The sequence below is a fragment of the Muscardinus avellanarius genome (genome assembly GCF_963383645.1).
Source record: "Muscardinus avellanarius genome assembly, chromosome: 2".
In the NCBI taxonomy this organism is placed as follows: Eukaryota; Metazoa; Chordata; class Mammalia; order Rodentia; family Gliridae; genus Muscardinus; species Muscardinus avellanarius.
Genome location: NC_137787.1, coordinates 48,672,991 through 48,686,107, shown reverse-complemented (window position 1 = coordinate 48,686,107; position 13,117 = coordinate 48,672,991). Strand labels below are relative to the sequence as shown.

Here is a 13,117-nt window from a genome sequence, read left to right as displayed (position 1 = left end):
TGTATGTTTGTGTGCATATGTACGTGTGTACACATTCGCACGTGTGGGTCAGTATTTATCTGTCTACTGTTTTAGCAGGGTTGATTCAGTCATATGGAGACTGCTCTGGGAGGCAGAGTACATAAGTTACAAGAATGACCTATGACAAGAAAAGTTCAAGCTTGTATGAGTAACTATAATGATACGTAAAATAAAAATTTAACAAGAAGACTGGGGATGAAGTGGTAATATGGCTCAGGTGAAATTTTGTCCAGATGATGCTGTGTTCCAAATTGCAAAGTAGCAGTAATGACATAATATGAAAAGAATTTGGGTTAAAATTATGCTAATTTCATTGTCTTTGGGGATTATCTTAATCTCATTCAGCCTTAATGTTCTCTTTTATAAATTTGCAGTGTTTAAACTGTATGGCATCAAACTTTTTAGCCCTGAAAGTGTGTGAGTCTCTGATCCTTTATATTATGCTTATATTTTTCTGAGTACTACTGAAATGAATACCCGAGTTTAATATGAGTTAGGAGGTCCTTCTCCAGTTCTTATTTGTTTGTTTCGGGTGTATGCAATTATAAAATTAAGCTTGACAAATGATGGTTACACTTTTAAAGTCATAAGTTACATATTATTAACACAAACTGATGTTTCAGAAAATGGGGAAAATGCCATTTTTTCTATCTGTGTTCACAGGAAGTACGGCACAATTGCCAGCTTCACAGAATATCATTTTGTGCAGATGATAAAACTGACAAGAGGATATTCACTTTCATATGCAAAGATTCTGAGTCAAATAAACATTTGTGCTATGTGTTTGACAGCGAAAAGTGTGTAAGTATGCCAGATGTTTTAGGGTGGTTTGTTCTATTTCACAAGCCAGGAATTGTCTTGTTTCCAGCATTAGTAAAGTATTTGGAAGTGACGAAGGCCTGCAAGTACTTAACTATACTAATAGATTCATCCTGTCATGAGAATATGCTTCAGGATTTCATCCTTAACTGAATTCTTATGTTCATGAACAAGAGCTTGCATGCACATTTCTTTTGTTAGAACATGATGCCTGCTTATGTTATGCATTTATATCTCTTATAATCATTTAATTGATTTCAAATTTTAATCTTAAAGTTATGTACTGATATGAACACAATATGAAGAGTAATGATGAGCAAAAGTATTGTTTCATTCTTGGAATTATGATGAAAATGAATAGTCTAAGCTCTGAGAAATCAAATTTGAATGGCTCCTTACAAAATTCTCCAATGCTTTGAAAATTTGGTTCTTGGTGTTTATTATTCTGAAAATTTAGTATAATGACAAGTAATAGTATCGTGTGTGTTTTTAAATTTAATATAAAGTTCTTAATGAATAAGAGCAGTTAAGAAATTCTACAGTGAAGTCATGCAACAATTCTTTAATCATCTGGAATCTTACAGAAAACCCTGTGTCTTTCTTACAACATAAACTAATTCTAACCATAACCTAGTCCAAGTTCCTGTTATAAAACAAGACATGGGTTCTGAATACACATGGCAGCCATTGATGGCTTTAGCAAAGGAAGAACATCTGACCTCAACAACATTATTAGTTTAGAAAGGAAATGGGAATTTATTCATCTATGGGCTATTTTTTTCTTGCTCCCAAAAAAGCAGATTACTAATGTTATCACTATTGTGTAATTTAGTAATCTGGTTTCAGAATGTGAGCTTCTTCTGTTCAAGTATATTTTTATTTTATACATAATTTCCACATCAGGTGAACATAGATGATCAATAACTTTTTCCTTAAGGAAAAGACCATGTTGAAAATGTATCAGAAGCAACTTATTTCCTGTATCTTTTAAATTTCAGTGCTTCAAAAGGCAAGCTAGTGTGGTAAATTATTATTGACATCGTAATATCTTTTCAGAATTGAGTGACCATTATGGAAAATCTCATCTCAAAAATATGCTTATTCATGTAAGACAGTATTGTGCACACAAAAAGGAATTTTGTATAAAGTTCAAATTGTTTTCAGACTTTACCGTATTCAATGAATGCATTGTATTTGCATATTTCAAACACTTCCTAATCATGATTGTGTGCAGATATGTTTTCTATGTGATTGAGATTAAAGTTGATATTTGTTGAACACTTTCTATGTATGAAATATGTAGCCTTTAACCACTTGCACCAAACAATTAACTTGTGTTCTTCTTTTATGCCATACATATAAAAATAAACTTTCTTGGGGTCTTCTAAAAAGGTTATATTTATGATTCATTATAAATATCAGACTTCTTATAGGTTTATGTTGTTTTCTCTTTTTGTGATGCTCATTCAAATTTGTTAGATGTCCATAAAATATAAGCTTGCGAGAAGCCCCGTAGAGTTATATTGTTTTAATAGTGTAGATCCTGTTTATTTCTAATTATAATTTTCTATAATTAGTTTTTCCACTTGCTGTTCTATTTGTACATAACATATAACCTTTATTTTATCCTGAAGAAAATAATGTACTGAAATTTAGAGTGGTGATTCACAATAATTAGTATGCATAAAAATCAAGAGCTCCTTTAAAATATAGTCCTTGGTTCTCGCGGGGCGTGGTGGCGCACACTTGTAATCCCCGCACTTGAGAGGCGGAGACAGGAGGATCTCACAGGTTTGAAGCCAGCCACGCTGGCTTAAGAGACCCTGTTTCCAAATAAAAATATAAAAATAAGCCGGGCGTGGTGGCACACGCTTGTAATCCCAGCATTCGGGAGGCTGAGACCTGGAGGATCGCAGTTCGCGGACAGCCTCAGCTACTTAGTGAGGCCCTCTGCAACTCAGTGAGACCCGGTTTCAAAATAAAGAATAAAAAATAGGGCAGGGGGTGTAGCTCGGAGGTAGAATGCCCCTGGGTTCTATCCCCAGGCCCACAAAAATATAAAATAAAATAAATAAAATAAAAAATAAAATAAAAATAGGTCTGGGAGTGTAGCCCGGAGGTAGAAGAGTTTCCAGAAACCCCAGTACCACCAAAAAAAAAAAAAAAAAAAAAGAAAAAAAAGAAAGAAGTCCTTGGTTCTCATATAAAAACTTAATTTTTGCTTAAAAATAAAACATGTTGGTATAAAACTATTTAAGATATAGAACTGGTACAGGGCATATATACAGTGGTGATATATATAAAGAAACCAAAAGACACACTGTTCACAGACTGAAAGACTCAATGCAGTACATATGTCAATCTATCCAATCTATCCAGTGCAAGTTTAACACGATTCCTGTAAAAATTATAGCCAGAGTTTTTTGTTTTGTTTTTTTTTTTTTTGCAGATATACACATGATTGTCCTGAAATTTATATGGAAAGACAAAGTAAAAGTGCTAGAAAAATTTCAAAAAAGGACAATAAAGTGGAAGCAATACCCTGTATCAAGTCATCTTATAGACCTTTAGTAAGGTCATTTTGGCAGAAATATAGACAGGTCAATAGAGCAGAGTAAATAGAAATAAACGCCCCAAACTATGCTCTACTGATTTTAAACCATATCATAATGTAGTTGGGGAAAACACTTGTGCAATTGGACCTGAACGTGCAGGAAATGCACCTCACTCTAAACATCAGCTCTTACACAAAAATTAACTGAAAAGGCCTCATGGATTTGTATAATTTACAATTATAAAGCATTTAAAGAAAACGGGATAATTTCAAGATATAAGGCTACATAAAGTGTCTTAGACTTGACACCCAATCACAGATTCATAAATAGAAAAAATGACAAAGAGTGCATTATCAAAAACATTTTTTCTTTGTGTGGTGTTGTAACACGTGTAATCCCAGCATTTGGGAAGCTGAGACAGGAGGATTCGGGTTCGCGGACAACCTTAGCTACTTAGGCCCTTTCAACTCAGTTAGACCCTGTTTCAAAATAAAGAATAAAAATAGGGCTGGGGGTGTAACTCAGTGGTAGAATGTCTCTGGGTTCCATCCCCAATACCGCAAAAATGAACAAAAAACAAAAAAATATTATTTTTCAGCTAGGCATGGTGGCACACACCTGTTAGGATCCCAGGTTCCAGGACAGGACAAGGTTATAACTTAGTGAGACTCTTTTTGAAAATAATAATAAATTAATAAAATAAAATGGTGGTAGTATAGCTTAGTGGCAGAATCCCCCTACGTTCTATCCCCAGTATTACACAAGAAGCATTTTCTTCTGTAAAATTTCTTGTTAAGGGTATGACCAGCTTAGACTAGGAGAAGGTATCTGTAAAACGTGCATGAGAAAGCGGGGCATGGTGGCGCATGCTTGTAATCCCTGCATTTGGGAGGCTAGGGAGAATAAAAAGGTCATAGGAGAAACTCTAGACAAAGAAGAAGAAACCATAGATGAGCAAATAAAGGTGCCCTAACTGAGGGGGATGGGAAGGGGGGAGAGGGAAACTCCCTAATGTGCATGATGTACAGTCACAAACAAATCTATCACTAAGCCAAACATGATGAGGGAGGAGAAGGGAATAAGGCTGGGAATTGGGGAAGGGCTAAATGAATGATGTGTGCATGTGTGCCTCTACCATCTCGTACCCATTAAGATGTATGACTACAGTGCACCAATAAAAATTAAAATAAAAGCCGAGCATGGTGAAGCATGCTTGTAATCCTCGCGCTTGGGAGGTGGAAACAGGAGGATCGCGCAGGTTCGGAGCCAGCCTCGCTGGCTTAAGAGACCCTGTTTCCAAATAAAAATACAAAATCGGTCTTGGAGTGTAGCCCGGAGGTAGAAGGGTTTCTAGGAACCCCAGTACCATCAAAAAATAAATAAATAAAATAAATAAATAAATAAATAAATAAATAAATAGATTAAAAAGGGCTGGGAACATAGCTTGGAGGTAGAATGCCTCTAATTTCAATCCCAATACAACACACACACACACACACACACACACACACACACACTCAAGAAAATTATTTTTTTAGCTTGATGGTAGTATTTCACAAAGTATTAGAATTGCATCTTTTCAGTATTTAATGTCACTACTATTTTCTGTCATTAAGATGTTAAAGGAATTAGTCTTATTAAATATGACATGTCTGCCATGCATTAAATCAATTTAGCTCCTTTATAATGTGAATGAAGTAGTAACTATTTTTAGTGTATATGCAAAAATACCATAAAATCAGTGGAGGTATGGATGGAAAAGGAATGAGCCGGTAGGCCTTGGCTATTTGGGGTTGTTTCTAGTTGATGTTTCGGAGATTTTAAATTATTTAACAGACTAAATTCAAAAGAGAAATATATTTTGTTCGATCCACATTATTTTACAAAAACACGATCTGTTTTTCATCACTTAAAGTGGGGAGTTCCATCAAATTTCAGGATTCTGACCTCATGTTGCATATTTGAGATCTGACCATTGTAGGCCGGGACTGCTCAGTTCTGCCAGGCAACAAATAGCTGGGACCCAGCAGCAGTTGCTCCATTTATAGAGGGCGTACCTCGAGTTTTCCAAGACACCACCCAGTCAGCCTCATTCAGGTTACCTGCCCATGTTTAACAAACACTTCTCTCTTGGAAAAGAAAATAAGCCACAAACCAACAAGAGAAACTGTCTTTGGCCCTGCCCTTTCGTTTAATAGACTCTAAATATCTGAGAAAGGGAAGAAAACAAGTAGGAAAATATGCAACAATGAAAGAGATGAAAAGTTGGAAATAAAGCCATTGCTTCTAAGCTCAGTAGCTTTCCATGAGTGACATTTCTTTCTTTAGTGTCTTGCCTGGGTAGGTATTGAACTATTTCAGCATAGACTATTTCGCTCATTTCCTATATATCTACTCCTTTCCATGTAAATGTCTGTACTTGATTCAAAGAACAGTTTGATGTTATTATTATTAAATGCAAATCTTTTTTTGTTGTTTGACGTTTTATAAAGGCTGAAGAGATCACTTTAACAATTGGCCAAGCATTTGACCTGGCATACAGAAAATTTCTAGAATCTGGAGGAAAAGACGTTGAAACAAGAAAACAGATTGCAGGATTACAGAAAAGAGTGAGTAAACTCAGTTTGTTGGTTCACATTGCATCTGATGTAAGTGCAGGGAAGCTTGCATATCAAACAAATTTAGAAGGCCTGCCATTAAATTTCCCCACACTGATTGGAACTGCTGTCACTGTGTCCCTATAATTTTTCATTCCTGATCCCCTGCACAGTTTTTTAACTATTTTATATTGAATTCCCACAAGAACTTAGTGTTCTCATGTGACTTTGCTTCACTTCCTGATGCTTCTCATGGGGATCAGAGCAGCAGAAGCAGCAGATGCTGGGTAAGTGGTTTCCCATGCAGATCAGATTCCTTTGTAATTAAATTACACCCTTTCTCCACTCTCCAAGTCATCACAGACAAGTTTCACTGTCTTGTGGTTGTGCTCCAAGATTATGGGTATAGATTGCACAGAGCAACAAGAAACACAGAGATGACACAGTAGGAACATAAAAGTTGCGTATGCATAAGATATATTTTAAATTTAGCAGATCTTTCCAGTGACCTAGAATCCTCTATTCCTCCCTGTTTTATCAAGTAATTTTCATCCCTATGCATAAAAGAGCATATAAAATTTTTATGCAAGTATAAAATGTAACTTGTTAATGTAGCCAATATGATAGCCAATATTTTCCAAGAAAAAAATTCTGACAGTTATTCAATAATTATTTGCTTTTTAGATCCAAGACTTAGAAACAGAAAATATGGAACTTAAAAATAAAGTACAGGATTTGGAAAATCAGTTAAGAGTAACTCAAGTATCAACATCTCCAGTAAGTATATTGAAAATATACATATTTTCTTTAGAAAGAGAATTTTATGACAACAGCTCAAATAATACTTTGTGATTAGTAATTTAGAAGCAAAGATAGAGATAAAGCCTGATAAAAAGCTTAATTTCAGAATTAAAACTACCTATGTAGTTCAAACAAGAGTTGTTTTTCATGATGTTCTTCCCCTTGTGTTTTTAAGAATAATTCAACCCTCATTTTGCTCTTAAATTTTCATATTATTTTTCTCCTTGTAGCATATACTTTCTTTCATTTCTATTGATTACTGTTTACTGAGGTTAGATTTAATGACCCATGCTATAATGAAGTTCAGCCCCAGGAGCATTGATTTTAATTCTAGTTAATGGGCTGATAACAAGATGGAAGACGGTGTCTGATATTGCACAGCCATTGCTCCCATTGGAAATGATGCGATTTTATTTCAGACACTAAAATAAGTATTGAGTTGCCTCTACAGACAACACTCAAGTTTTTGTAGTAAAGTTATTTATTTCTGACTTGTCGCAGTTTCGAAATCCTTTTCCCGATACCATGTATAATTTCATTATTATGTGATTTTTGGCAAAAGGAATTTTGTACGGTGGTTGAATTGAAAATGATATTTTTATAGGCAAAATGTGCTTAAAACAAGGTTTCTTTATTTCTCTTTGAATAACCTGTACTATTAATGCTCTCTATCAACTAAGAAACTAAGAATATAAAGATAAACATAATAAAGGTTACTTTTTAAAGGAATCTTAAGAATATTCTTTTTGGATCAGCTTAGTGGCAAATGCTTATAATCCCAGTACTTGGGAAGCTGAGACAGGAGATTTGCATGTTTGAGACCAGCCTCAACAAATTAGGGAGGCCCTCAGAAACTTAGTGAATACCCCATTTCAAAATAATAAAGTAGAGCTGAGAATATTCATGGATTCAATCCCCAGTAAAACACTCACATGCACATGCACACACACACACACACACACACACACACACTCACTCACACACACACACACTCACGCACGCGTGCGCACAGTCTTTTCTAGAATTTATCACATATGCTTTGGTTCAACCTTTGCGTTGAAAAAGGTGTAAAATAGACGTGTTGCCATTGAGGAAGAGACACTAAGGATATTATGTTGAGGGTGAGATTTGGGAGGATCAAAGTGGTTTACAGCATGTTAATAAAACTACTTCCCTCTTCCTGATTTTTCCTGAATCTTCAACTTGGACATTGCCCTAGGCGTGCACTGGGGTAACTGAAGAAGGCGGGTGGGAGATGGAGTAGAAAATATGCACTGGTTGTCTTGCACTGGTTGTCTTGTCTGCTGACCAAGTTGGTTTCGGGAACAGTAAGACGCAGGAAGAGTGGAGAAAAGATACTTGATTTAGTTACTCTGGTTATCTGGTTGAGATAGCCATTATATATCATAGGCATGAAAGTTGTAGGTGAATGAAACAAAGACTGTGAATAGTCTTACTTGTTCAAAACTATGGTATATACAGACACTAGAATTTTACTCAGCCATAAAGAGGAACAAAATTATCTCATTTGCAGGAAAATGGATGGAATGTGAGAATATTATGGTAAGTGTGACTAACAGTCTCAGAAAACAAATAGTTGTATCTTTTCTCACAAATGTGTAAGCTAGATAGAAATTAAGAAACCAAAGACACCTCAGATAGAGGAGCAGGGACTCCAATAGAGTGAAGAAGGAAGTTTAGGGAAGGAAGAAAGGATAGCATTAGAGGGGGGAATTTTAGGGAAGATAGAGATACAGAGAAGGTGACAGTTTAAATAATGCTATGTACATATATGAAATTAACAGTGCCAGTCTCAATGACGTGTATGGGAAGGGGAGGGGATAGTGTGGTATCTAGGGGGAATGTGCACCAAGTGTTGTGTACATGTATATTCCTATTATTCTATATCTCAAGATGATGCATAATTACAGTGCACCAATGAAAATATAGAAAAATAAATTCTCATTTGTAGAGTTAATTTCATAAAAACATAAAAATAGACATTCTTTAAAATGAATTGGGTCTTATAAAGTTAGATCATTTAATACTTAGTTTAGACATCTTTATCTTAATCTGAATCTATCTGAATGAAATCTTTCAAAGACTACAGCTAACAGGTTAAATCAAAACAGAAATAATTTCTCTAAGTCACATTTTACAGACTCTGGTCTAATTTCCAGGTCTTTGATTCATCTTGAGTTGACTCTTGTATAGGGTGACAAAGATTTAATTCTATTTTTCTATCAATGGATAACCAGATTTGCCAACACCATTTGTTGAAAAATTATGTTGATATGTTCATATGTGTTTGGCACCTTTGCTGAAAATCAATGTGCTTTAAAATGTGTGAGTTTTTTTTTCTGTATCTTCTATTCTGTTTCATTGTTTATATATCTGTATCTCTCTATATATGTATTCTATAGCTCTTTATTTATATTTATATATTGTCTATATTTGTTTTTGTTGTTTTTAATTTTATATTGATGCAGCGTAGCTGTACATTTTAACGGGGTAAAGGCATACATGCACACATCACTCATCTAGTCCTTCCCCAATTCCAACCCCATTCACTCCCCCCTCCCTCCTTCTCATGTTTGGCTTAGTGATTGATTTGATATGCTTATAAATGTACATCATGTACCTTAGGGTGTTGTTTGTTTTTGTGAGATTTTTGGTGGTCTTGGCATGCTACCTCTTAGCTATACCCTGAGACCTATTTTTATTTTTTTTATTTGGAAACAGTGTCTCACCATGTTGCAAATGGCCTCATTAAGTTGATGAGACTGGCCACAAACCTGTGATCCTCCTGTCCAAGCCCCACAAGAACTGGGATTACAAATATGTGTTACAACACCCAACTTTCTGTAGTATAATGTAAAGCTGAGAATTGCTTTGGGTATTCTGGGTCTTTTGTTCTTCCATATGAAATTTAGGACTGATTTCTCTAGGTCTGTGAAGAATGACATTGGTATTTTGATAGGTATTGCACTGACTCTATAGATCACTTTTGGTAGCACGCCCATTTGGGTAATATTTATTTTGCCTATTCAAAAGCACAGAAAATCTTTCCATCTTCTAAAATCTTAAATTTCTTCCTTTAGTGTTTTACAATTTTTGTTGTAAAGGTCTTTTAGTTCCTTGGCTAAATTTATTCCTAGGAGTTTTATTGGTTTGTTATTATTTTGAATGGTTGGTTTCTTCAATTAGACCTCCAAACCTAAGAAAACTGAAATAAGAATTAACAAATGGGATAGAATTAAACCAAAACTTCTCTGTTTATCAAAGGAAACCATTAAGAGTCTAAAGTAAGAGCCTACAGATTGGGATAAGATGTTTGCCAACTATTTCTCTGATAAAGGACTAATATACCAAGTACTTAAAAGCCATAACACTGTAAAAGCAATAGCCCAATCAAGAAATGGGCAATCGAACTAAATAGACACTTTACAAAAAAAGAAATACAGATATCCAATATATACATAAAAATGTTCAACATCATATAGCAATCAGGGATATACAAATAAAAACTATGCTGAGGTTCATCTAGCCTAAGTTAGAATGATAATCATCAAGAAGCCAAACAACAATAAATGCTAGTGAGGATGTGGAGAAGTACGAACTCTTTTACACTGTGTTTGGTATTGCAAATTGGTACAGCCTCAATGGAGATCAGTGTGAAGATTCCTCAGAAAACTAAGAATGAATCCACCACATGATCTAGATCTAGCTATACCAATCCTGGGTATCTTTCCAAAGGGATTGCAATCAGAATATTATAGTAATACATGCATATACATATATATATAGCAGCATAATTTATAATAGCCAAATTATGGAACCAACCCAGGTGTCCATCAACACATGAATGGATTAAAAATATGGTATATACACACAGTGGAATTCGACTTAGCAATAAAAAAAGAACAAAGTCATATCATTTGCAAGAAAATGGATGGACCTGGAGAACATTGTTAAAAGAAATCAGCCATTCACAGAGAATGAGGAGTCAAATGTTTTCTATAATATGCAGAAACTAGGAAGGATAACTGGCAAGGAGAAACTGGCAAGATAAGAACGTTGGTTTTAGGAAGGGAAGGGGACAATTAATGTAGTAAACACTTTTACTGACATTATGTGCATGTGTGAGAATACCCATGCCAATCCCAATATGCTATATGGGGAAGGAGGAGTGGGGAGGGAGCTGGGTGAAAACTCACCAAGTGCTGTGTGAGAGAAAACATAGGACCCTTGACTTTCTGATACTGGTTCATCTCAGCAGTTTTCGCTAGTTCTGTTCATTTTCCTGCCAAATATATGTTTTTTGTTTTTTTATGGCTGAGTAAAACTCCACTGTGCATATGAGCTACATTTTCTTTAACCATTCATCTGTTGTTGTTTTTTTTCCGGGGGGGAGGGGGGGCTGGGGATGGAACCCAGAGGCATTTGACCTCCGAGCTACACATCCTGCCCTATTTTTTATTCTTTATTTTGAAACAGGGTCTCACTAAGTTGCGGAGGGCCTCACTAAGTAGTAGCTGAGGCTGCCCACAAACCGCAATCCTTGGTCTCAGCCTCTGGAATGCTGGGATGACAAGTGTGCACCACCATGCCCGGCTTAGCCATTCATCTGTTAATGGACACCTTGGTTGGTTCCATTATTTGGATATTGGGAACTGTACTACTATAACCATGAGTATACAAGTATCACTATAGTATTCTAACTGTAATTCTTTTGGAAAGAGACATGGAATGGGTATGTGGTGGTCTCCTTTCTTATATTAGTTGTGTGTCTATGAAATAAACTAAAACCAATTTTTTTAACTTTTTGTGACTGATTAATCTTACTTAGCATAATGTTCTCCATTTCCATGCATTTCCCTGAAAATTACATAATGTTGTTTACTCTATGACCGAGTAAAATTCCATTATGTATATATCCCATAGATTTGTAATCCATTCATCTGTTGATGGACATCTTGGCTGGTTCTATAGTTTGTCAGTGGTGAATTGTGTAGCTATGAATATAGACATGCATGAATTAGGCAGAAGCTAAAGAGAAAACAGGTCATAGGAGGAACTGTACATGAAAAAGGAGAAACCATAGATGAGCAAATAAGGTGACCTAAATGAAGGGGCTGAGGGGGGAAAGATGGAAATTCCCTAATGTACATGTTGTACATTCATAAATATATTAACATCAATCAGTTAAATATATTAAGCCAAACATGAGAAGGAAGGAGGAGAGAGAGAATGGAGTGGAAATTGGGTAAGGGCTAAATGAGTGATGTGTGCATATATGCCTCTACCATCTTGTACCCCAATTAGGATGTATGACTACAATGCACCAATAATAAAACAAAATAAGTATAGCTATATTTATTTCACATCGCTTAAGCTCCATGGTTTCTGATATTTAAAACAAGAAACAAATTTAAGTTAGCTACAGTTATTTATTTTGAAATGTTGCCATGCTTATAAATATTCACTTTTGAAATGATTCAAGTTTTCCAAAGTAAATGTGAATAACAATGAAAAACATAATTAAAATATAAATTTGGAGTATAAGCATCTAGTGTTTAATAGCTTGCCCTGAATGTGTTGTAAAGTAAATTTCTGTTGAGTTAGAAATGTTCTACATCTGTTATTTTTTATGAAATTTGAATATTACTTTTATAGGACACACAACCAGAACATAGAGCACCTCACAGAGTGTCCCCGTGGCAAGAAAAGTAAATGTCTTTTGGGTTCAGAACTCTGGGAATGAGACTTTGTAGGTTTTGTTTGTTTTGAGTTCAGAAGACAAGAATATAGTGTTCCAAAACTGCTGAAGTTCTCAGCAATTATGTCCCTGGGTTCAATCCCCAGCACCATAAAAATAAAAAGATTAGAGGTAGCAACCTTCATATTAATTAAAGTACTGAATTACGAATCCCATCCTGTGCACTAAAATTGTAACGGGGGGCTTAGTGTTTACAATAAATTTGGCATCAGATTCTCAATGAGCCATCAGTGTGTTCTGGGGAACCCCCAAAACAGATGATTCTTCATAACTGACCAGTCAAGCAGGAATGCTTACGTCTCCTAAGTACTGCTCAGCTGGTTCAGCCTTGGGTTCGTTTTCTGGAAAATGAAATAGCCTTTGATAGTACTCATAATAGAGATCTCTGTATTACACTGAGATCGTAGAACTCTTTCACTGGCTTTAGGAATTAGGTCCTTATTTTAAAGGATCACTTAGATACACTGAGAAATTTCCGTTACTTGACTGTGCTGTTTGCTTTTTGCTGTGTTCTAGTGGTTTGGCAATAGATTAGAGGTTGGGTT

General features: G+C 35.4%; 1 protein-coding gene across 5 annotated transcripts in view; it reads left to right on the top strand.

Moving 5' to 3' along the window:
• Positions 1–13,117, top strand: part of GULP1 (GULP PTB domain containing engulfment adaptor 1) — a gene marked incomplete at both ends in the record, with an annotated part of 101,950 nt that overhangs the window by 66,771 nt on the left and 22,062 nt on the right. For 3 of the 5 annotated variants that reach the window (XM_080689114.1, XM_080689113.1, XM_080689112.1), the window contains 2 exons: positions 5,888–6,004; positions 6,677–6,769. In XM_080689114.1, coding sequence (XP_080545240.1) covers positions 5,888–6,004; positions 6,677–6,769 — 210 coding nt within the window. Of the gene's footprint in view, positions 1–684; positions 823–5,887; positions 6,005–6,676; positions 6,770–13,117 lie in introns of all 5 variants that reach the window. The other 2 variants (XM_080689111.1, XM_080689110.1) reach the window with 1 other exon arrangement.